General features: G+C 36.4%; 1 protein-coding gene across 5 annotated transcripts in view; it reads right to left on the bottom strand.

The window, feature by feature from the left end:
- OXCT1 (3-oxoacid CoA-transferase 1) overlaps nt 1–27,265 on the bottom strand; it is a 147,514-nt gene that overhangs the window by 63,030 nt on the left and 57,219 nt on the right. For all 5 annotated transcript variants that reach the window (NM_001280381.1, XM_009449191.5, XM_009449192.5 and 2 more), the window contains 6 exon segments: nt 327–402; nt 1,001–1,073; nt 7,347–7,395; nt 9,394–9,488; nt 11,890–12,004; nt 13,657–13,764. In NM_001280381.1, the coding sequence (NP_001267310.1) occupies nt 327–402; nt 1,001–1,073; nt 7,347–7,395; nt 9,394–9,488; nt 11,890–12,004; nt 13,657–13,764 (516 nt within the window).

Below are 27,265 nucleotides of genomic sequence, written 5' to 3'. Positions count from 1 at the left end.
AAATTTTAGTTACGGTAAATATTTGTATTTCTTATTTTCAGAGTATAATTAGCCCTTTTTCTGTTTTTTAAGTCTTCTCTAACTTGGTTTCTTCTAAGCAAGAGGTTTCGGCTCTGACCTTGCCTACTTTTAGTCCCAAATGCACAGTAAACTGGCAAAGCTGAATACTTCTCAGTGCTTACTTAATTAAAATTTGATTCTAGTAAGAAATATATATTAAAATATTTCATTTTTAAAGAATCGTGATCTCATGGCCCTTTTTCTTAGTATTTAAAATATAATTATTCTGATCCAAACATAATTCAGAATAAAAAATGTCTACTTACAGGTATCATCCAGTTAGCCAGGTCACCATATTTGGAAACCTGCATCGCTCCTAGCATTGTGAGATTGACGTGTCCACTGAGAAAGAAAGAGGAAGAATAAAGTGAACCTCACAAGCTTTTGTCCCCTTTGCTTGAACTTGCCAGCAATTAGAATAACTTCATACCACCAAAATATACTTGCTTCCCCCACCACACAACTGATTTCCTAATAGATCAGCTCCATGCTGACAGAGAAATAATCACTAAAAATTCTTTTTGAAAAAAAAGTTACAGTATACATTGTTTCAATAACAAACTATGAACAGGTGTACACAGGAAGACTGTTTCCTTCAGTGAGGCAGAATGTGACTATTTGAACACAAACACTAGCTAGAAAGTGAACACAGTTTGAAGAAAATGTTAGAATCCTCAGAAAGCACCTTAGAAATGTTTATTTCAGTATGGTTGGCACAAAGGCATGGATTCCGTTTTGGGGGTTCTTTTCCTAACAGTGGGCTGGATATTCAGTGCCCAACATTTGATGTGAATAATTTCACACCTTGCAGCCGAACAAACTCCTGATAGTTTTCTGGCTGGGAAATGTGGCTGTGTTTCAGAGCCTTGCTAACACACTCAGACAATGACTCAGCTCATTCCATACTGTGTGAAACATGAGGGGCTCTGTTATTACGTACCCTCTAATCATTGCAAATGATTCATCGCTGGAGAAAAAAGAGGCTCCTGGAAGAATAGTAACTGTTTCCTTGCCTAAACACACACACACACAAAAGAAAGAAAAGGCTATTAGATTTCTAAGAGTATCATGGTGAACAGAGGTCCATATCTTCTCCATTCCCAAAAGAACTTAAGCTCCCTTTACCAAAATGCAGTGACATAGCAGGTGGGGGGACACAGTAGGAACCTTTTGTGGTGGAAAGCATTTTGTCACTGACATTGCTCTTGCCTTTGCATGATGATAATGAAAAGCAGACCACTTTTAGTTTTCTTATTGTTTGGAAATTCTCTACAGCAGCAGTCCCCTTTTTGGTACCTCAGACCGGTTTTATGGAAGACAATTTTTCCACGGACTGGGGGATGGGGATGGTTTCAGGATAAAACTGTTGTTCCACATCAGCTTATCAAGCATTAGGTTATCATAAGGAACGGGCAACCTAGATCCCTCATATGCACAGTTTACAATGGGTTCAGTCGGGCTTCTATCAGAATCTAATGCTGCTGATGATTTGAGAGAAGGCCAAGCTTAGATGGTAATGCTCGTTCGCTCGCCTGCTGCTCACCTCCTGCTGTGCAGCCTGGTTCCTAACAGGCCATGGACCGGTACTGGTCCACAGCCCAGGGGTTAGGGACCCCTGTTCTACAGGAAATGCACCCCTCTATTGTCTATACCTCTCCAGCCTCTCGCCATCCCCATTCCCTTCACAATCCTCTGCTAAATACTACTTAGGAATGAGGAGGAAGGAAGTTCTGGGGTAACACCTGTCAGAATCTAATGCTACTGTAAGTCACTGAGACAGAGAGACTGTGGAATCAACATGAACATAAGAAGGAATGCAATTTTGAAGGGAATGACACAGGAGATGCACCGCAGTTTCTTTTTTTAATCAACAAATAACTTCAGTGATAAGAATAACTTCTGAGATGCTAATGTACAGCATATAGTATTAACTATAGTTAATACTATACTGTATAATTGAAATTTGCTAGAAAAGTAGATCTTAAGAGTTCTCACTACAAAAAAGGTAACTCTGAGGTGATGGATGTGATAATTAACAATTGTGGTAATCATTTCACAATGTATATGTATATCAAATCATCACATTACACGTCTTAAATATAAACAATTTTTATTGGTTAAGTATATCTCAGTGAAGCTGGGGAGAAATAAAAATAAAATTAGAAAACACATATAGAAAAAAAGGACCCACCTAATTCCTTAATTTCATTTGGCCTGAACTCTCGACTTTTCATCTCTCTCCCCTTTTCTTTCTTTTTCTGACTCATCTGTACTCTCTTGCCCCATAAGCTTCTATTAAAACCACAGGATTTTCATAAAATCAGGGAATAACATGGTAATACTGGCCAATGTATCTAAGGTTAACTTCCAAGAGGTCCCCTTGGAAGGACATCTCCCAAGACTTACATCTCATAATGAGGTTCAGAGCTGGAAAAGATTTTCAAGGTCATCTACTCCCCATAGAACTAATAAAATCACCTGACTCATATCTAAGCTGCTCCCATCTTGTGATCTATTTCCTCTCTATTCAGGAGCTTCAGGGGCCTGGGAATAGCTTCTGGTCTCAACCAGGAAGGTGCTCACATACCACTGTGCCAAAGATAAGTCACCTGTTTTGAGAACACCCCATGCATGGCCCCAGTATAATAGGGCAGACAAAAAGAAAGAGAAGCAAAACTGTTATTCCAAAATTGGAATAGGAAATAGCTCCCAGAAACAAAAGGACCACAGGCAGTCTGAATATCCCTAGCTGTGCAACACAGTTATATCCTCAGATTCTCAAGTCTTTCCCGAAAGCTAACTTTTCCATCAATATCCCCCTCCATTCAAACTTGAGTATGGAGAGAGAGTAAGCTTATTTATAAATATATAAATATTTCATCTTGATATAAATATATATCTCTCGAGGGAGCTTTATTCCAAATGATAGAAATATTTTTGTATCTTTTAAAGTACACAAAATTGAAAAGTTTTGAAAATACTTCCTGGTATGGTTAGCAGGGGCTTTTAAACAGCATGTAAGACGTAGTGGATTAAATTAGATAATGCATGCAAAGTCCTTACTCTAACTTGCCTGGCACAGAGAAAGGGCTTTATAAACGTCACCTTTTATTATTGCCATTTTTGTTATTCCTCTCTCCAACGCTACTTATAAAAGAGACAATGCCATTGCCCCTCTAGGGACAAATGCCACAGGACCAAGCAATTGGCTTATATGGTGGGGTTATATGGCCAGCCTGTGTGAGCTCTAGGTTTTAAGACAGGCATAACACAACTAAACCTTATTCTAGACACAATGTCTATAACCTGCAAATTCAGATCCTCATCAGTCCTGTGGGAAGTCAAGGAGGAGGAATTTGTAGGACAAAAAGGAAGAAAAACATTAAAAATTCCAGTTCTTTGTTTTTTAGAGGCTAAATAACACTGACTTCCAAAAGACAACCTGCACTGGCTGATAATACATAGAAGGCATATTTACCATGTTATAGGAAACTGAGAACAATGGGAAGAGCTTTGGATCTCCCTATATTATTTGTGAAGCATAGTTTTATTAAAGAGCCTAGAAAACAACTCTCTTGAAAAATCATTATCAAGGCCTCTGCTAATACATTACAGCATCTTAAAAATTACATTCTTTTGAAGCAAGGTTAATTTTCAGCATTTTTAAACATCCAATATCTAAACAAAAATAAGTATCCTAAAGTTGAATCCATGATTTTCACATAGAATGTCCAAGTTTGGTCAAGAAAAGTCGTAACTAAAGGCAATCAACATAAAGAGGGCTTTCTTATTTGGCTATTCCTGATTGATTTGTCTCCTCCAATTTTTCTTTATGTATATCTCAATTTTTCATATTTGGGCAATAGAGTTATCAATTTCATGGTCACTGAGTCCTTTGGCTCATGATTTAACAGGTCATCCACACAATAGTAAATGCCTACTATATGCCTTAAACAGCGTTATAAACCAAATTTGGGTGATCTGAACTAGTGGTTTGCAAACTTTAACATTCATCAGAATCACATGGAAGATTTATGAAATGCATAGTTTCTAATTCAGTAAGTGTGGTGAGGTCTGAGAATTTCATTTCTAAAACATTTCCAGTGATGCTGACGCTGTGGGTCTGGGGACCACACTTAGACCACACTGTCCTAAGCAAAAGGAACTTACTATACAGCAAGACAGATGAACAAATAATTACAAGGCAAAATGTGATATGCTTCTCAGAGAGACACTAGATATGTTGTGGGTTTAGGGGAAGGGCATTTCTGAGCTACAGTAGGATTTGGAGAAGAAAAATGAGCTGGAACTTGAAGGATAGGCATAATGAATGTTGATAGAAAGTTATCAGTAAGGAGATGGGGATAAAAATGGAATGGAGCAGAATAAAATCTCATGAAAGACACACCAAGAGCAAAGACATGCAAAGAAGAGTATGAGCCATAATCAGAAAACACCCAGCAGTCCAGAATGGGTACACAAAAGTATCCTTGAAGGGTACAGCAAGACAGAAAGCCATAATGGTTGGTTGCAAACACTACAGAGATCTGGAATGCCATGTTATCTGTACTTTAGACTGCAGCCCTGTGATTCTTCAGATGTGATACATATACCTCTAGAGCAGAGTTTCTCCTGCTTAGCACTATTGAGCATTGGGGCTGGTTAACTCCAGCGGATAGGGAAACTGTCCTGGTTGCTGTGGGATGTTTATCAGCATCCCTGGCCTCTACCTACTAGATGTTACTCCCCCCAGGTGTGACAATCAAAAATGTCCTCAGACATTGCCAAATGTCTCTGGGGGCAAAATCAGACCCCACCCCATTGAAAACGACTAGTGTAGAGAGGACATGGCAGGGGGCCAGGGATATTAAACATGGTTATTCTTTCTAAAGCAACTTTAATCAAAAGTTAAGTCATTTAAAATACTGTATATTAAAATAAGAAAACATTAAGAAATGAAGAATGCAAAATGCACAATACAGAAGCAAAAATATGAGACTTAGAAATTTCACAACTGCATTGGGTTACTCTAGGTTAGAGCCCAGATCTTGATGGGACCTCTGGAACATTCCTAGCACTGCTGTCTGCACCTCTGTGCAAGTCAGGTCATCAGCAGATATAACTCAGTGTATAGAGAAAAAGGCCAGGGGTCACAAGCAGGAGACTGGGTATGAACTCAGTCCCTAGCAATGTTATCTTGAACCCATCACTTCAATTTTCTGGACCTCAGTTTCCCAATTTGTATAACAAGGTTTCATTTGAGGTTCCAATGGTATAATACATGTGAAAAAGTATGCTCTAAGCCATATAAAACTATACAACTGGTAGTTCATTTTTACATAACCTTATGAGACTTTTTTAAAAGAGATCCTTGGAAATAGTTCTATTATTATTTTGAATTTTTATTATACCAATTATATCCAGAAACATAACTCTTTGTATTCAAAGAGATTTCCATAAAATGCTTTCAAACTAACACAAATAATGGGTTGATCTTGCAGATAATTTTGGGAATTGAGGAAACCACCAATTTATATTCTAGGCTCTCCAGCTTAAAGTATTTCCTAATTTAAAATCAAAAGTGTCAAAGTATCAAAAATCCCACAAAGGACTTTGAAAAAGTTATAATATTATTAAACTGACTTGGAGCTTGGCTTCCCATAAGCAATGAATTCTTGCTTTGTAAAGTAGTTTGTAAATGTGGCACTTCAAGTGTTGAAGTTGAAATATAAAATTGGTGGAAATATAAAATTGGTGGCTTCATTTGGACTGAGCTACTTCTAAGCTCTATGGAATCAGAAACACCTACTGTCCAACCACATTGAAAAAGTTAACAACTTTTCCAAAGAAAGTGGGTTTTATAAACTGAAGCCTGAAATTTGGAACATGCAGTTATTCATTTTGCAAATAACTCACTAACATCATAAATTAATTAAACCAAGCAGCAAATATTTTCACAGATCAATGAGCTATTGCTAAAGGGTACAGTACAATTAAATTACAGCCTTGGTTAAATGTCATTGCTTTATCACAGTAGGCCTTTCAGAGTTGAGTCGTGTTATCTAATTCAACTATTCAACCAGAAGCTGTTTCACTTCCAAAAATTCTAAGTATCAAACATCAATTTTACTTGGCAGCTGGCCTTTATGTTCAGCTCATATTACCTGTCTTCTGAAATTTACACATACTATTTTTGAATGCAAAGTAAGAATAATAAAGAATAATAGTTTTGCGGGGGCAGAATGAATAAAAGGATACAGAAAATCATGCTAGAACCTAAAAATTAGCTTCTTATGGGCAGCTGCACTCCAGGGATGATATATGGCTCCAAAGTGGTGGCAGTGTTGCCTCAAGCATAGGCAGTGAAGATGGCCAAAAGACCTGACCTGTTCTTCCTCCTCTAGGCTGTTAATATATGAGGCTACATCTCAGTCAAAGAAAAGGCTAGTAATAAAAGGTAAAGCATATGCCTGTAAGAACAAAGGAGAAGACAAGGCTATAGTCCCCAGTTCAACAAAACTATATTTATTACATTACTAGATCATACTTACCAGCAGAGTACCTCCTTAAGCACCTCTCCTGCTCCAATGAGAACTAGAAAATACGAAGCATCACCACCAACAAAAACCCCAGTGTACCAGATCTTTTCTTTTTGCTGCTATGGATTCACTCCCACCCTTCTCTATCCTGAGAAGGCTGACCTACTTTGACTTGAGATTCGCCAGTGGGAGGCACAGGCAGGCAACCCAGCAGAGGACACTCTCCACCCAACCAGGTTGCTGTGATTTGACTGAGTTCCTCCACCAAAGGCCACAGTTCCTACTAAGTGGCCAGTTCCTCTACCAAAGGCCACAGTTCCATTAAGTGGCCTTTGGTAGAGGAACTCAGTCAAATCACAGCAACCTGTCCCATAAAGCCCAGAGGTGATAACTCCCTGTGGAATTTCACCATCCTTTCTTGGTCTCTTTTAATCCTGTCCATGCCCTTGTAAATTGTCCCTTCCTCTAACTCTCAATTACCCCATATAAGAGTGCTCTCTATTCACAGGCAGGACCCTGACTGATTGATCCATCAAAGCTCTTCCATTAAATGTGCCTTCATCTGCATTTCCTCCTTTATCTTGGTCATTCCTGAATGAGGGGAGACCTCAAAAAAGCTTATCTCTCCTCCTCAACAATGAATACCATGGAGTGCTCTCCAGGAAAAGACAAAGAATTGAGTCCAAACTCTTATTATGTAGCACAAAATTAATAGCAAAGGGAAGGGCTAGAAATAAGTGAGCTTACCTGCATTGATGAGATCTGCATCAGCTTCATGTTGTCGTGGATATGGACCCTGTCAAATACAACATACATTCAATTAGTAAATGAAGATTCTCACTGAATCACATATTAGAACTGTAATATAAATAACTTCCCTAAAAACCCTATAAATTTATCATCCAAAGACTTGAGGTAAACTTTTGAAAAATAATTCGGTTGTGTCCATGGCTCTGTTTCTTATGTTAGTCTTTTCTATACTAAAGTTGTGATTGGGCAAATGAAAAATATTTTCTAAAAATTACCAGTTTGAAAGAAATGCTATACTATTAGAAATACAAGTCCATAAAACAAAAAGTAATTATTTAGTCCCTACTATGAAAATGTATTAGAAATATAGGTCGGTAAAACTAATGTAGGCCAGGGCAGTGGCTCATGCCTGTAATCTCAGCATTTTGGGAGGCTGAAGCAGGAGGATCACTTGAGGCCAGTTCAAAACCAGGCTGGCCAACATAGTGACACCCCATTCTCTTAAAAATATAAAAATCAAAGAGGAAAAATTTAGTACCTACTATGCAGCCAATGTTATTCAAAAACTTTTCTGTGAGGATTAATGAATACAAACTACATCACATTATTTGGCTAGAAGGACCTGGAGAGGCAAAGTTTTAGCTTTCTGATTTGTAAAATGTAGGCCTGAATTTGGGTTTCTAATCTTACTCCTCACTACATGTAAGTTTTGATATACTTATGTCCTTATGTTCCTTTTGCACAGCTACTCTCAGTAAAGTTTTTAAATTTTTCCATATATTTTTATAATGTAACTCTATTTAAATAGGCCAAGTAGTTTAAGAATATCACATATATTCGATGAAAAGAGAGGAAACTATAAAAAAATAAAAGGCATACTATATAAGATAGAGCCAAAAATGAAGAAATATTGGCTGTGAAATTTTTACATACTTTCTAGAGAGGGACCAAAAATTTATCCTTTAAACTGAAGTGGCAACTAATGTTCAGAGCTATGTAAATTTTCCTTTAAACACTGGCCATGGATAATCCACAAATTTATTTCCCTTTTCTTCAAAACCAGGAATTTGATCACTGTAGATGATCTCTAAGGCACCTTAAAAATGCAAGTCTTTAACTTCCACATGAATCTGCTTTTATCCAAATATATATCATTTTTGTGTCTTTGAAAATGTCACGATTATTGTCTCAATCAGTATCAACTATACGCTCAGGATCATTATTTATTTTGAATTGTGAATACGTTTTCCATATGCATAATTTCTATTGCATTAACAGTTATTATCTACTGAGAAATAAAAGATTATGAATAGGCAAACCAAATCCCTGCCATTGTTAATTAAATTAAAATGTCATACAGGAAGCAAAAAAAATATGATTTTATTATAATAATGAAAAAATATGGCCTAACTAAGAAAACTGAGCTCATCTGGATGCTTAATCTTAAGGAAGAAAAAAATTTAACCTTTTGGACAATAGAGCTTCAAAAGGAGAATGAGATGAGAACTTCTACAGCTTTTTGAGGCAATCAACTCAAACAATGTCCCTGTCCTAAAGTAGAAACCTTACTCTTCAGTTTCTCACTCTGAGGCTTACTTAATTTTATTTAACATAGAACTATTGACAACCTTCATTATCTTGTCCAACAACAGAAGGATGAGAAATAGTTTACACAGGAAATCATGAGGTCTCTCTGAATCAGGTTCCACATGGGAGACGCAGTCAGAAAGCCAGAGTCAGGAACATACCATCTACTACATAAAATACAATACTACACTGCTCACATTTTAAGGGAAAAATTAAATATTTTATCATGATAAAAAGAAAAATAAGGTTGGGCGCTTTATGCAACAACTCAGATTTCACTGTGTGGGACGGATCCACTAAAATCTCAGGTTTCAGCATTATACAATTTATCCATGTAACCAAAAATCACTTGCACCCTAAAAGCTATTGAAATAAAAAATTTAATAAAAAATTTCACAACATGAAATATCTCATTCTTCATTAAGACTGGATTTTAGAAAACAAATTTTCATCTTACCAAACCCAGAACTCCATTTTCACTTTGAAGATGAACAGTTATATTTGGGCTGATAAAATTGCTGGCCAGGAGAGGGATTCCTATGCCCAAATTAGCTGGAAAAAAAAGATGTTAAGGTCCAGCATATAAAAGGTAGAGAAGTTATACCATAAATCTTCTACATATACAGATCTGAACAGAAGCTTTATTTAAAGGTGGCTTACTCTGAATGTAATAAATGAATATATTCTCCAATCACCCATGGCGCATTATTTTGTAATTTTTCAAAAAAAAAGTCTCTAAGTCAGCTTTTTCAGTAACATTAATATCAAAGTAGTGGCCTCAGAAGCTAGCCATTTGTCACATTTTAACAAAAATGTAAGCACATTTTCATTAATGTGCTCTGCAAATTTGGGTTGATATATTATAACTGATTTATTAAACACAGCTTGACTTTTAAAGAATGATTTTCACTATTCAAAACTCCTGCCAAAAGTAAAGATCGTTTTTTATCGTCTTTATTGATAAATGGAGTTACCATTTTTAAATTTTAAAAAAGTTTTCTGACAATACCAAAATTTCTGCCTAAAAGTATATCAGATCCTTTGGGTCTCTATGGTAACATTCATTGGTAACTGAATTTTCTATGTGACATAAAAAGAAAAGTGGCGAGGAAATTAAATTTCAGCAAATACAATTGAGCTCATCGATAAAGCAGCTGTTGTTAAGGCATCAAAGAGTTAAATGAGGTTGTTGAATTGTCTTCCTTAAATGATCAAAACAGGAGTGATGATGATTACTACTCAATGGTGTGGGTTCAATCCTGCCTATCAACATAGGCAGGCTGATCAGATCAAAGATACTCACACTGCCTGGAACTACTGCCCACTACTGTCCACTACCACTGCACAACAAATACCTCACCAGAACTAGTACAAAGAATGATGGCACTCTGATGAGATTCTAACAGAGAAATCTTCATAAATCAGGGCCAGAGGAGGTTTATATATGGTGCCATATTATAAACTACAAAAGCCAGCAGTACAACTCAATGACCCAGGTCACTTCTTGTGGATAGAGTAAATCTATGAAGCTATGATTATAGCTACTGGGTTTACCTCTAGTGTTCTATCACAGTCTAGTATAGTGTTATTTGTAATTTATTTCTCAATAATGCACAGAACACATTAGGATACTAATTCCATTATGAGCAGGTGTTTTTAGGACAGAGCAACCCAAATTACAAGTCTGGTACCTCAACTCTTTCATCATATTATAGCATTCTCTCAGTTCTTTAATATTTTAAAGTCAAACACCAGGGAGGAAAAAAGTCTATGTATTTTGGGTTGAAAAAAAGTAGGAGATATGGAAAGACCACTTGCATAAACTGACTTGCAAATATTTTTCACAGGCAATACAATAACTGAATAAAGAACACCTAAAATCAGTATTATAGTCAGTGTTTAAATATCAATGGTAAGTCAGGGTAAGACGGGTTGAGAAGTCCAGTGACCAACTTTTACCTACTAACTCAACTTGGTTGACACCACACCTTGCTGATACAAGAACTGGAAGAGCAGCAACATGCTATTCTTTTCCCCTATGTGAGTTTGCACCATAACACAAGGTATAAACTGAAAAATGAACAAAAATGAGGTAGAGGTAAAAAGAAAGGGAAAAAAGAAAAGTTCTCCCAGTCAAGATCACAGTCTGGAAGACTGACATTCATGGACCAGGGAAGCTCACAGAATGGAGACATTTGTCATGTCTCTCATTCTTTCTGTCCTAGGTCTTTTAAGTATGGCTTCACTGTATCCACCATTCAACAAACATTCATTTTATCATATGCGATCTGTATTTGTATGTGTTATTTGTATTATATAATTCAATGTCTACTGTAGTGAAAACTAGCAAAATGGTGAACAGATTTGTTATTTAAATGCATTCAAAATCCAAATATTAATTGCATTAATTATGTCTACTCTACCTCTTTTTTTGACAAAGTATCTAAAGCAGAATTTGAATCATTTGTTGAATACCCTCATAAAATATTAGATATAACAGGGTAATCACAGGATCTTTGTCAAGAGAATAAAAGGGTTGTTAAGAAGTTGGATCTTTCAAGGAGTATGCAAATGTCAGGATAGACAGAAAGTAAATAGCACTGGTTATCACTAGGAATTCTGAGATTTGAAAACACTCATCTTGGGTAATCTCTTTTCCCAATAATCTCCCATTAAATGCAAGTTGTACTGAAATCTAATGGGTATTAGAAAATAGCTAAGCAAATTATTGATTGCCATTTTGTTTCAAGAAGGCAAAGAGATATCTGTCATGTATCTTGACACCTTTGGATTATATGCCACATTTTGTAAAAAAAAAAAAAAAAATTGATTAATTACCTTAAAAGTTACCATAGACTAGAGATGACTCACTATGCAAGAGGTCTAATAGCCTGATCAATATGGGAAAAGCAAAGGCTATGTCTTTGCCCGGGCTCAGAAGGATAAAGGATACCATACATGCCATCCTCAAACTCAAGAGCGGCCCTCTTGATGATTCGTTCCCTTACGTCATCTCCAGGTTTAGCAGATTTGGCTTCCCCATCTCCCTCTTTCCGGATTGATAAACGCTTTAAATTAAACAGAAATAAATTATTCGTGGTTGAGGTATGCTTTGTATTTTATCACTGCTGAAATAAATTTTACTGGAAAAAAAGATGAGCTCTCTCCCATTGTTATGAGACAAATCTGCAATATACCAGATATTTAAAAAATACTATGGGTGATATTTGATGGTAGAAATAATTCTTTAGGAACTAAATGAAAGTGGTCAGATTTGTTTAAAGAGGAAGATACGCTGTTCAGTCTGTTTGAAGCAAATAATCTGTTACTATCACACTGTCTGCTACTTCTGTTATTCTTCCAACTAAATTCTCCTCTGGTGCTCAGGGATTGGCCAGAAGAATGAAAGAGGAACAGACTTTGGGAATGTGTTTTTCAGGGCTGTCAGAATGTGTTTACCAGGTGTTGCTGCTGCCAATTGCCTGTTTCCACCTGCAAAGTCCAGAATATTTTTACCACAAATGCATCACAGGAATCATAGAAATACCCAGAAACCAGCCAGGAAACTATTTCCTCTATTAAGTCTCTTTGACACAAACTCTGGCTCGTGTTTGCCAAAGTCTCATCCTTTCTTCCTGGGCCCCTGACACTGGTTTTGTATTATAAAATGTCTTCCTGTTTGATATCTACAAGGTAGTGGGTATCTCTAGCACCCTACTGTATGTCTATTCTGTTGCTGATCCCTAGACACTTCTGAATCATGACAGTAATTCTGGTAGGGTGGCCATTGTCTACTCTCACTGGCTGATGATTTAGATATGTGTCCCCTCCAAATCTCAGGTTGAAATGTACTTTCCAATGTTGGAGATGCGGCCTAGTGGGAAGTGTTGGATCATGGATGCAGATCCCTTATGAATTGGCTTAGTGCCATCCCCTTGGAAATGCAGGAGTTCTCCCTCTGTTAGTTTACACACGAGCTGGTTGTCTAAAGGAGCCTGGCATCTTCTCTCTCTCTCTCGCCTTGTGACATGCCTGCTTCCCCTTTTCCTTCTGCTCTGAGTAAAAGCTTCCTGAGGTCCTGACCAGAAGCAGATGCTGGTGCCATGCTTCACGTATAGCCCACAGAAGTGTGAGCCAAACAAACTTCTTTATAAATTACCCAGTCTCAGGTATTCTTTTACAGCAATGCAAAAGGGACTAACACACTGGCCTTAGAATACCTTCAATGCTCCTGGTACCTACACTCCTTGCCACAATCTCATACTCACCAGCTACCCACAGCCTGAAGCTAATTAGAACGACATTCTACACTCTAGAAAAGTGCAAAGCACCTTCAAGACAGACAATTCTGAACAATCAAACATTAAGATAAGACTACAGCAGGGATAAAACCACCAAAGACATGATTATTCTTATCTCCCCTCTAAGACAGCCAGAAAAACTACAGATCATAAATTAGGACAGTAGAAGCCTAGTAGACACAGCCTAGAGAATCTCATGGCATGGTGATACATATCTTGTGATGACAAGGCACTGTCAGCCTGCACAGAGGCATAGACCATCATATCCCCATGATGATAGACACATGAGAAGCTCTTACTAAGATCCAAGACCAGACTTTCTGCTCAGCTCTAGTTCCCCATCATCTCGAATGGCCCCAGGGATGCACTATCTCTGTAACTGGATCCATGAATACTGACAAAGCAGCTAAGTCAATTACCTCAATTCTTTTCTCATATTTTTCTCCCTTTATAAGGCGATGTACATAAATCTGAGGAATATGGATGTCTTCTGGAGCAAATGCTCCAATATCCACAATTTCTTCAACCTAGACAAAGAGAAATTTCTTTCAAAGTTAGTGAAAGCTTAAAGTGAACATTTTTAATTTTTTAAAAAGTATACACAACTTCACATACAACTTAGGCTGCAAACATGATGTAAATATATATGACGGAATATGGACATGTATCTATGTATGTATATGTATACATATAGGTAATGTCTATCACACCTCCTGGACCCACAAAAGAGAAGAAATTAAAGTGTATGCGTCTGAACAGAAAATACAGACCATTAGGCTCCAGAAGTTAGTCTTTGCTTAAAAGAGTCTCAGTTACAAATTTGTCAAATGGTTTGTCAGTACAGCTGCTTGAACTTTCACAAATTGCAGCTCAACTATGCAATGATAGCACATTCCTTAAACACAGATTTTCTAAATTAATGGGAAATTTATCATATCAAAGACAAAAATCTGTAATAACATCTGCTTGGTCAATTGAAGAGCTTTTTAAATATAGATACAAATGCTATTTGTAACAGTTGTAAATTATTCTTGTTAGCTTCCTAGGATCGTGATACAACTGCAATTGCTGAAATAATTTACTTAAAGACAGATAATTAATTCCAATATGGAAACTTCAAAACTGAAATATTAATTAGTATCAATTTAATTAGAATCAAAGTCATTCACCAAGAATAAGGTCATATAGCAATATGAAATGCCTCCACGTTAGTCTGTTATTTTAGAATTAATTTAAAAGACAATTTTTCTATCAACATAAAACAGTTCAAAAGAACAAGGATCAAGAAAAACTAAACTCAACATTGTTGTGGTGAAAGAATTAGCTTTCTGGTGACACGCACGCATACAAACATACACACCTTTAAGTTGTGAGTACTCAGCTTAACAGATACAGTGTCCAAAACAAACAACTGTTTGCTTCCATGAACTGACTTATACAAGGATAGTAGTATTGATTTTTGTTTCCTAAACTAATCACTGAAATCTGGAAATCTGTGAGGTTAAGTAGCCCTTCTTATGCTGTTCTACTACTATATGCCTTCACTAGGCTCCTCCTACAGTGCAAGAATACCAGGGCTTACAGAAGACATTTTACTTATCGTGCAATGCTCACAAATAGCTGAAAAAGGCAAGGACATGGTGGATAAAAGCTATCTTCTTTGATAAACAGAAAAGTCAAACAAAAATTCCAAGGAAAGGTCAGAAAATATGTCGGCATCCAAGTTGAACTACTGGGTAGAGAGGCATCTGGGGATGAGTGAGGAGAAAGGGAAAGTGGGGCCGAAGACCCCTTGCCACTGCACTCTATGTCCTCCCCTTGAAAACTCTGTATGCTCCAGTATTTTCTATTCAAGGTGGAGGTGGGGAATGCAGAGCAGCTAAGCACTACTGCTACCTCTTCAACTGGTTGGAACTTTCAGCCATTAGGGCTCATTCACATCTTTCCATATTCAGTTTTAGCCTTCAAAGAAGTTCTTGACTTTAAAAATGTGTTTATACATTAATCCAGTATCCTGAGGATAGACATGAAGATTTATTATTCATGAAAACACTAATCACAAAATTTATTATAATAATGAATTGAAAACAACTTTAATGGTCAGCAATAGAGAAATGGTCAAATAAACATGGTGTAGCCATGTGATTAATCAATATTATGCACTCATAATATTTAATGATATCTCATAATTTCATGTTTCATAAAATGCAAGATTTTGTATAAGTAAATAAAAATTTATAGAAATGCACTTTGGGATAGACAATTATTTATATACCTACAGAAAATAAAAGGAAACACACGGAAATGCTAAGAATTGTTATCTCTGGGTAATAGTACAAGTGGTTTTTGTTTTCCTTTTACTTTTATAATCAAAACTGAAACCCACAATGTTATTTTTTCAAAAGATGTGATAAACACTAAGTTTCTAAAACTAGAAAATCATAAGTGGAGCATGTGATAAATCTCACAATTAGTTTGACATGTACCAAAGAGGGCATGTTAAAAAGAAAATAGAGAGTCTAAGAAAAACTGAAGTTTCTAAACCCTAAAAGCAGTCACATTATGAACTAAACTAAGCAAACCCTTCTTGCCTGCACATTTGAAAATAATAATGTGAATTATTTTTCATGCCTAATATTGCTCCACAAGGTCAGACCCTCAAATCTCTTGCTATGATTGTGACAGCAGCTTCCTTTGGTCTTCCTGCCTCACCCTCTAGCAGGGGCAAAGAACATAATAAAAAAGGAAGAAAAAAAAGTATTGCTCACTTAAACTGAAAATGCTGATGGAAACCTGCCACTATTTTCTTTTGGTTCCATCAAAGAATGTTTCAACAGAAAACACCAAATCAAGACAAAGCTTCATTACCAAGGACAATTATATCATAACTCTCAGAACTAACAGAATGAATATGTCCTGGTAAAACAACTCCGATAAGCAAGAATCTAGCTAAACATAAACAATTCCATGTTTTGTCATCCTAATATAAATGGCTTTCAGACTGTAGAAAATGCATGTGCAGCATTTGTCAAAATAACAACACTCAACAGTATTGAAAATGTCTATACAAAAATCAAAGCTTTCTCAGAGTTGGTTAGCGGAGTTAATAGCTAAGAAAGAAAATATTTGAAGTACAAACCAAAAGAAGAAAACATGTTTTCAGACAATCTATGAAAAGAGTTTTTAAAAAAAAATGAAGAGGCAGAACTATCTTAATGCTAGCTATTGAAGGGACTGACTTCAGTGCCAGTTTCGTGTGATCTTGAGAACAATAAGGAAGAAGCAATGGGAGGATTAAAAAGTCTAGTGAGATCAGGCGATTTAAACATAAGCGTTAATGGAAAACCTGATGAGAAAATGATGACTAAAATGAGCTGGTTAGGACAAACATAAAAATAAAAGATCCCTTACTAAAGATGGCAGAGTTTTCCTCCTGAACTTAGAAATGGTTAATAAAGAATAAAGGACAAAGGAAAAGCCTCAGGGCAAAGCAATGGGCAGATCTAAGTATCCTCAGGCAAGATTAAGATGGAAGAAAGGTAGCTAAGAACAACCCGGACTTCTCCATGGCACTATGAATAGTTCTCATGCCCCACCACTTGCTACAACCAGAAATCCAGACGTTTGAGACTTCTCTAATTGGTACTTGTCTTTAGTCATTAACAGAAAAATAGACACTAGGAAATGTTGTTATTGATCTGAACTTTGTTTTAAAAGATTGCTTTCTCTGCACTGCACTCTTCCTACTTTATAACTGAAAACTTATTTTAAAGCTTAGAGAAGGATAAGAATTCATCCCTTGGTGACAATGTGTTTGTGATTGCTTGGCAAACATTATTTATATCTCAGGTAAGGGAAAAGAGGAGCTGCAAGGCAATAACGTCCTCATTTTTTATTTTATTTTAGTGACAACCTCAATCTGTTATAGACACAAAAATGGACCCAACCCTAAATGGTGTTAGCGAAAAATTATACACACCTGCAAAACTCTGTGTACGATACAAAGTAAGGGCTGTTGAGGGGGAGGAAGAGGAAGACTCACATTCCAGGCTTTCTTCCTGACTCATTTTAAGTTTCAAAAAAGTTTAGGAGGAACATGCTTCTTTTGCCAAAAAGAAAAGAAAAAAACCAGACAACAAGCAATAATGTCTAGAATCATGAGAAACATTAACTCCAAAAGAGAGGGGGAAAAAAAAGCAGCTGTGGAAGGCTAGAAAAATAGAAGGGGGAGACAATAAGCAATAAGAGAAGTTACAAGTTAAATGCAGAGGTGCTCTGGATGTTAAAATGAAGTAAAATGAGTAAAATGAAGAGGAAATGTGAGTAAGACCTCACGTTCAATAGATAAATAGGATAACTATAGTTAAAAATCTATTGTACCTCTCAAAGTTGCTAGAAGAGAATAATTTGAATGTGCTTAGCATAAAGAATAGATAAATATGGTAATGAATATCCCACTTACCCTGATTTTACCTTTATGTTATACGAATATGTCAAATTATCACAGGTACCCTGAAAACATACAGGTCTATCATGTATCAAAAAAGAAATAATTTTTTAAACAAGAGGCAATGTAGAGAAAGAGGAGGTCAGCATGTAAGGCATCTTTCTCAAAGATTCAAATGAAGAGAAAAAATCCAAAGGAGCAAGAAAGTGAATATATTCTTAGGCTTCATGCTAAGGAATGATAGGACCAGTACAAAAACACAGAAAAAAATGGTATGAAAGCTAAAAGGGCCAGAGACAGATACATATGGTCTTAGATGTCTATAAGGAAATGCACAAAGACTGAAAAGTTGAGGGGCTACCAATGAATTTGCAACCTTTAAAATGGTGGTACATATGATTGCATAGTCATTGAAACCGAGTAGATGGGAGCTCATGCCAACAGACATTCCACAATGTCCAATGAAAACAAACCTAACAAAAAAGCATGTTCTGTCAAGAAAATATGCATAACACCTGGGATGCCACAGACCTAGGCATGAAGTGTGGTGAGAAATATTTAAAGTGAGTTTAAAAGGAGAAAGAATATCACACTTATGGTCATATAATGCCCAAAGATATAGATGTTATATTTGTAACAGAAGTGACAAAAATTGGCTCAAATAAGAGATGCCAATTATTTGAACATCTTCTATTCATCACAGTCTGCTGATAACTCTGTATTGCCTTCTGGTCATTTCTATCTTGCAGAATAAAAACACTGAGAGAAACCAAGATTCAGGACCCCTAACGAATAAGAATAAATTGCTTGGTAAAGTAGAAATGACAGAAATTTTGAGGAAAAAAATGACAACGTAAAATTGGAATTGGAAATAGACCAGGAAGTGAATCTCAAACGTACACAGAAATATATCCTGGTCTTTGAAGAAAAAAATTCAGTAAGTTCAGAGAAAAGAGAAGCAGGATCAAGAGGTCAGAAACTCAAAATCACAAATGGGCTTATGAAAGATGAGGATTGCAAAACTTCCATTCTGACAATATGAAAAAGGGTTATATTGATGAGGAAGAGAATTGCATATAAAGAAATGAGTGTAACAACATGGATAGCTTTGTGTTTCTTCGTATTTTATCAGGGCTCCCACAAAAGAGACACGTATGACCTAGGACAAATGGAAGTCAAGAGACCTTAAGAGGTCTATCAAAAGATACAAAATCAGAATGAGATGAGCACTCCTCAAAATGCTCAAGATGAGGAAAGGGTGGCTCCTGGGGTGATTTTGTTTTTGCTGCCACTGCTGGAGAATTTGAAAATGATAATCACTACTGCTTGGGCAGAAGACAGGAAAAAACAGAGCAGTTCAATTTTATTTTGTTTCTGACTTCACCAGGGAGAAAGAAAGTAGAACTAGTATGATTATGAAGAAATTCAATTCCAAGAAGAGCTACCCAGATTCTCTGTACTAATACTAGGCTGTAGACCCACAACATCTATATCCCAGGACCCTTAAAGAGCCTGAAGATACGATCACAGAATTACAGTCAAGCGAAAAATGGTAGAAGTGTCAACTGAGAGGCAAATATACTCCTTTCCAAAAGGGGGGCTCAATCTACAATAGTATTCTAAAATGGATTATTATATACATGGTCTAGATGGCCATAAAGAGAGAAAAGAATTGGACAGCAGTCTAAGTCTTCCACCCAATTAAATCATGTCATATGATCTTCATTAATTTGTGATCAGGCTAGAACATAAGTGGGCCAGGAAAAAAGCACAGTGTGTAGTTTCACAGAGCCTCTGACCAAGCCCTTCACATAAGAGTCTTATAGACATAGCAGGAAAATGTGACTTGAGCTCATTCACTTAAAATCAACAAATACAAACTAAGCACCTACTAGATTTGGCAAGGAAGAAAACAGAAAAGGTGTATGCTCTGGTGTACAGATAGGTAGACAAATACTTGAAGAACCGTAAGTATATGGTGGCTTGATAAAGCCTTAGGGGGAAGTCTTCAGTGCTGTGGTTTTTATCTTTTGAGGGCAAATGTACTACTTTAAGAATCTCATGGGTCAATTCACATACACAAAGGTTTCTTTAGGTATAAAATCCTTTGAAAGATTCCATGGAATTATTCCACAGACATCTGTCCTCTCCCATCCCCTAGCTCCAGCCTAGACCCCTGCTCTAATGGTTTGATGTCTTTGTCCTACGCTGTTCAGTCAACATATTTACAAGTCTTTAAATGAAGATAAGGAAGTCAGCATTATAGTTAAGGGGCAAGGGTTTGGGTGAATCCCTTTCTGTAACAGAGAAGACAATCTGACGCTCATGCCTCCAAGTATTTACTAAAAGAGGTGACAAAAACCATATTCAGGGAGTTGAACCACTCTTTTAAATGCCCCAAGAATGGTATGCCCCTAGAACAAACCAATTACCTTTATGCCACAGTCATAAAGAGTCAGTTTTTCTTTCTTGCAATCAAGTGAGTTATTTCTTACCATTAAAACATAGTGCCTGACATAAAACTGTCTGGTTGTAGTAGCAAGAATAGTTGTATTTCATCTGATCATTAGCTTTCTTTTATATGTACTATTAACTATATAAATACTTTGATTTTTATTTGGCATCCCAGGCCTCACTCATGTTTGTCATTATAGTATCAATTTTTAGTCCAATCCTAGGGTCACTGTACAGTTCTACCATTCCTTTTCATTCTTATAGCTCTGTTCCTAATTGATGCTATCATGTATATTTATGTCTTATAAGCTATTTTAAATCATCTTTGGGGAAAAAAACAGGTAAAAACTAAACAGCACATTTATCCAATTGGAAACTGATCCAAGGCCAGAAAGAACAGCTAATTCAATGAAGACAGAAAATGATCTCTACTGGTTAGGGAAATAAAATGGGTCAGTGTCAACTGAATGAACTTCAGCAGGGATCAAAGTTCATATCATAAAATACCTGGCCTAATAGTTTTTTGAAATGCAAATAGAAAGGTTTAGCTAACCACCAGCACAAAAACTATTAAACATGACAGAAATATTCCAAACACCATGCTGCTATAAAGACACATGCACACGTATGTTTACTGCGGCTCTATTCACAATAGCAAAGACTTAGAACCAACCCAAATGTCCAACAATGATAGACTGGATTAACAAAATGTAGCACATATACACCATGGAATACTACGCAGCCATAAAAAAGGATGAGTTCATGTCCTTTGTAGGGACATGGATGAAATTGGAAATCATCATTCTCAGTAAACTATCACAAGAACAAAAAACCAAACACCGCATATTCTCACTCATAGGTGGGAATTGAACAATGAGAACACATGGACACAGGAAGGGGAACATCACACTCTGAGGACTGTTGTGGGGTCGGGGGAGGGGGGAGGGATAGCATTGGGAGATATACCTAATGCTAGATGACGAGTTAGTGGGTGCAGCGCACCAGCATGTCACATGTATACATATGTAACTAACCTGCACATTGTGCACATGTACCCTAAAACTTAAAGTATAATGATAAAAATAAATAAATAAATAAAAAGAGTCTTCCTTTCTCTGTTTGCTGTCCAGCCTCAAAGTTGGTGATAGCACCTTCAACCTAATGTATCTCATTACTAAACAAAAACAGTCCTTCCTCTCTACAATGTCTCATTGTAAAACGCAGGATGTGAAAAATGGATAAAACACTCTGAACTCTAGAGGAAAAGCTTTATCTGAAATAACTCAATTTGTTAAAATTGACTAGCAGCAAAATTAATAGCTTATATATTAAATCTTTATATTATACAACATCTGACCCATATTGATCTGAAAAAAGTAGAACTGTTACTTCATATACCATCCCAATTGTTTTTGTAATGTGGAAGAATTGTTTTAAAAAAATATTAAAAAAAGCAGTTTAAGACAAGTATTTTCATTTCCACTGACTCAAACCAAGCTAAAATAGCAAAATACCAGCATTGATTAGACTATCACTTTATTTTTATTTTATTTTACTTTTTGAGATGAGATCTCATTATGTTGCCCAGGCTTGTCTCAAATTCCTGGGCTCAAGAGATTCTCCAGCCTCAGCCTCCTGAGCAGCTGGGATTACAGGCATGCACCACTATGCCCAGCTGCTAACATTTTTTGTTTGCCCAGAAATGCCAATCTTCTCTTTATGTGTGACTTAATAACATTCAGGCAATATTCTAAATATCTATATTTCATTTGTCATATCTCTTTTAGAAAAGAAATTTTATTAGGACTGTGGCAAATCCAGAGAAATAATTAAAATGAATACATCTACCCAAAGGAATTAAAATACATCTAACATGTTCATTCAAAGCACCAGTCTTATCTATAATAGTTTTTAAAAATTACACCATTATCATATACCCCAAGGAAAACAGGGAGACATAATATAATTAATAGAATTAAACAAGGAACATTTTTCAGTGAAGAGAGTCATAGAGAAACAGGAAGAGAAAAAGTTCGTGTTGGGTTTTTACAGCTACAGAAAGGCTGCCTATTGGTAATGCCAACTAAAATTTAAAATGTTACTCTAAGACTATTTCCAAATGTTACTCTAAGACTATTTGAGGCTGTTAATCATCCCTGAAGCACTTCATAGTGCAGGAACACAATACTTAACACATAAAATGCAAAATGGGATTGGGTTAAACCCTAGCATTTCCAGAACACAGTTAATGGCTGCTAAATCTAACAGATTTGATTTGAATTCAGCATGAGGATGACTCAACAGTCCCTAAATTTAAAATTGTTTAGCACGTGCATTAGAAGAGGTTTACTTTATTCATTTCATCTTTTAAATGTTCTCCACGTTTTCATTTCTCTAGAGCAGTAAGCAGAGTAGAATCCTACATATTTCATTAAGAAAATTAAGATGCCATGTTTGTTTTCCCTGATTTATATGAGGTAGATATAAAGTGGAAAAATAAACTTTAAAACAAAATATTTCTTCCTCTCTGTGGTTCAGTTTTCAAAACTAGATCTTTAAGTCCTAAAGAAATTCAAACATGTTTATCACATTTCAACTATGACTTTAGCATGATGATCAAATGGCTCTTAGTACAAGTAGGGAGATGCACAATCAGTTTTACTGCTGGCAACACTTGGTTCCAGGATTTTCTAACTCACTGAATTTCAGCATCTAGTCATCATGGGAAAGCAAGGCAAGTCTTAATTCTGGTGTTAAGTTAAATAATTCAAACTTAAAGCTCGTGGAATTTTAAATCATTCTGACCCTTGAGAGGAGTGTGGCTATGCAGCCGGGGTCACTTGGCATGCCGCTGCAACTTCTGCCTTTTTTTCCTATAAATAATTAGAAAGACCAAACAGCACTAGAGATAAGACCCCCTTAAGATCACTATCTCTCCTTATGAAGTAATAAACTAATCTTCCTTGAGTCATATCACTACAACATATGATCTGGTCTCATATGAAAAATGTTGTAGTACTGCTGGAATTTCTGTTCCTCTATGAGTGAAAACTTAACTTTTCAATGTTGGAATGCTAACCCCATTTGTTTAGAGTGTCTCCTCCGTGGCTACCCTCAGACTGTACTCAAACTCTATACTTAATCATATCTTCTGAATCTCATTATTTATAGTTGACAATAGCCATCATTTGGACAATGACTGAAATCTACCATGAGTAAAGCTGATCAAGGTCCCAAATCCAAAATATCTTCCTGGCATATAAACTCATTCCCAAAACTCAACACCATATTTGAAAACTTAAGTATGATGATTAAAAGAAGAGTAGGAATGGTTGATAAAGAACAGCAATTTATTGATGTCAATATTTAGTAAGGGACATTTTAGTCCATATGATTCTAATGCCATGTATTTCACTGAGCTTTCCTATAGTTTAAAAAAAAAGACAGTATGATATAAAGAAAGTACTGGATTTGAAGTCAGAAGACATCGATTTGTGGTTTCGGCCCTAACATCATCTAATACTATGTTCTTACATGAATCACCTAAAGTCATTTCACCTTTAAAATGAAAAAGTTGAACTGTAAATGAAGCCTAATATTCTTCCCAGCACTTGCATGACCGTTAAGTCTATACTAGTTCCTAGACATTCTATTACAAGACCATAAAGCTTGCACATTATTGTGTAGTATCTTTCTAATTATTCTGGATATTGAACACTCTAGATTAATGTCATCTTACTGGACATATCTGTTAAATGCAAAACATGATTTTAATTCCATGCCACGCAGCATATCTTCAATACCCCTCTGTACTTGTGTACTTGCTATATCCATCCTTTCCTGACCAAACAGGCTGTTGAATTTACAAGGCCAGTTTATTTGCCAATTCATTACTTTATAACCCTTTGTATAACTAGGTAACTACCATATGGCTTGTTCTGCTTTTGCAGAGTAATAAAAGCTTACTGAATGAGACACACTATACCAGGCAGTATTAAAAGGCACACCTTGAGATAAAATGATCCCAGAGAACTCAGAGGAAACTAGGCACAGTAATAAGGAAGGCAGTTACAGAACAGCTGGTGGCACATTATCAAGTCTCTCAATGCAGGACTGACAATGGCCTCAAATATAAAGCCATCAGGAAGAACCACTGAACATAAGGCATTTTTGCTTTCTTAGACCATGGCAGGATAATGATGTCAATCAAGTAAAATACGTAGAACATTTCTAAGCCTGCAAAGTGTTGTGTATGTTTTGAACCTGCTGACTCAGTGACTCAAATATCATTTAATGAGCAGCTATTATGTCCCAAGCATTGTGTTACATGCTGGGACTACAGAGATGAGTAAGACAAGGTCCTACAAGGTGCTCACAGTTTCATGGAGAAGACAGGTAACCAGAGTATCACAATAAAACATGAAAATAAGTGCAATAATAGAGGGAACATTCCACTAACCAGGCAGAAAATTAGCCACAAAAAGAGGGAGAACATTCTAGGCAGTAGGAATGTCAAGGGCAAAGGGTAGGGAAGGATGTGATCTCATGAGAGAATGTGAGGATGTGTTACTTGTCAAAGGACCTAGGGTACACAGGAAATAAAAGCATTGCATCAGAAGTTCAAAATTTTTATTCTGTGGAATGAGGAACCTAATTTTGGAAAAGCTATCAGAAATGATAATAGCTAACTGAACAAAAAAGGAAATATGACGTCCTTCACACTTCAAAAAATTCACAAGAGAGTTCACTTTAGCTAATGATGCTGGGACAGTTTCTTCTGATTATTGTGGCTTCTCACAAGAAAAAAATTAAACATATTGGCAATTACCTTTTCTCGCTTTTATTAATTTTTGGTTGTGTACCTGGATTTTCAAGGGGCCTAGTAAAAGGCCAGATATTTGCATATGTTCTAATATTAGGAGGCTGCCATATGCTGCATGCTCATACTACACTAATACATGGAAAAATGTGTTTATAAGACAAAAATTAATAAAAGGGGTCAATGAATCATATTTATCACTTTTTCCCACATTTCTTACTTAAATCATTTATATAAGCCATGACTTTAAGATGCCTTCTTTTAGCTTTGTCCTTGAACCAGAAAGATTTGAAAAGTGACTCGTTTAAAAAAAAAAAAAAGAAAAAGAAAAAAAGCAACTAATTTTTCAAATGAAGCAATCTTGCATAAGCCCTAATTATCACTTCAGTATTTGTAGACTTGATCTATATTTGAAGTTGGAAAAAATACCATTTTTTGACAAGGTCTCTGGAAGGAGTGAGGAAAGCCACTATTATTCTTAATCAGAGTGACTTTAAAATCACAAGTTATATTCTTAACACAAACATGAAATAAATCGATAAGTAGGTCAAAAGTTGTTAAACCAAAAGAGAGCAAAATTAGGAAAAGGAATCCATGTCATTCTTCGTATTAAGATAATTTTTTTTTTAGGAGAACATCCCCTCAGTTTGTATCAGTGACAGTGTACCTTATTTAATAATCTTTCAGGAGGGAGTATCATGAACATTCTAAAACCATTAATATGCTAGTAATGCCCTCTGGCTCTTCCTTTTGTGGGAGGGATTGGGGGGGGGGGGGGGGATGGAGTTTCACTCTTGTTGCCCAGGCTGGAGTGCAGCGGCAGGATCTCAGCTCCCTGCAACCTCCGCCTCCCAGGTTCAAGCGATTCTCCTGCCTCAGCCTCCTGAGTAGCTGGGATTACAGGCATGTGCCACCACACCAACTAATTTTTGTATTTTTAGTAGAGACAGGGTTTCGCCACATTTGCCAGGCTGGTCTCGAACTCCTTACCTCAGGTGATCTGCCTGCCTCAGCCTCCCAAAGTGCTGAGATAACAGGCGTGAGCCACCTTCTTTTTTTTTTTTTTTAAACACAATCTATGTCCTCATTTGCAACAAAATTGTTAATTATTTTGTGAGAAATCATGACTGTAAGTTTTAGAGAGCTATCTCAAAACAATGAATCAACAGCACTTGACTCACACCTTATTTTATGAAGGGGCTCTGTGGGTATAGCTGCTGGCCATGGTTACCTTCTCTCTGGGAATCTTACCCACATTTACTTCCATAACTGGTTACTGCTCTGGGTTCAAAATGTTCTTCTTTTTCTAGTCTACTAACTACAGGCAATCAAGTTCTTATCCTGGGTCAAGCAGCCAGGAGGATTCTCCAGGAAGCTGGGTTCTAATCTAGAGTGCCTGGCTCCAGAGCACACATTTTAACCATACCCTGTACCTTTTCTTCCCTCACACAACTCCTCAACTAAGTGGGAGGTTTAAGAACACCTGGGAATAAAATAATAGTGACATTCCCATTAAAATAAGACACAAAATCACAAAAGAAATAGAGTCAATAAATATATGAAAAATATCCAATGTCTCTTGTCAAAGATATTGAGTTAAAACTATAGGGTGGCATTTTTCACCTAGCAAGTTATCAAGTGTTTAAAGTATAACACCCATGTTGTTGAGAGTAGTTCCAAATGATACTTTTATATATCACTGAGGGGTTATAATTGAAATTATCTTTCTAGAGAATGATTTCGCAATACTTTCCAAAACCTTAAAATGTTGATACTCATATAAAGAAAATCTACTTCTAGAAATGTGGTCAAATAATCAGACATGCACAAAAATAATAATCACTAAAGCATTAATAGTGAAAGATGGAAAACATGAAAGTCCAACAATAGAATTGTTGATATGTTTTACTATAACTTAAAATATCTTTCTTTAGGGATTAGTGAACTGCAAAAACATGCTTAATGTTCTATGTAATGAAATATATATTATAACTAAAATGGTCCCTATTTTATAAAAAGAAACATTAGGTATGGACAGTAATTAAAGAAAATCAAGCCAAGACATTTCCATGTTTTCTCTCAAGTCTCTTTGTTCCATGCAGAAAGTGTCTCCCCATCCCATTATGGCCCATCCTGACCCAAATGTTCCTAGACCTGTCAATCAAGATGGCAAGCGTAAAATGCCTTAAGTCTTCTCCTTCCTTCACAATTGACCTTACTTTCCTTGTTTATCTGCATAAACAAGGCCAAGAAGTGGAGAGGGATTGGGTGGGGTTAGTGCCATACACTCGCAGCAAACCACCACCAT

Source organism: Pan troglodytes, chromosome 4 (assembly GCF_028858775.2).
Source record: "Pan troglodytes isolate AG18354 chromosome 4, NHGRI_mPanTro3-v2.0_pri, whole genome shotgun sequence".
In the NCBI taxonomy this organism is placed as follows: domain Eukaryota; kingdom Metazoa; phylum Chordata; class Mammalia; order Primates; family Hominidae; genus Pan; species Pan troglodytes.
The sequence above is the reverse complement of the archived record's forward strand: the minus strand, read 5'-3'. Positions and strand labels throughout refer to the sequence as shown.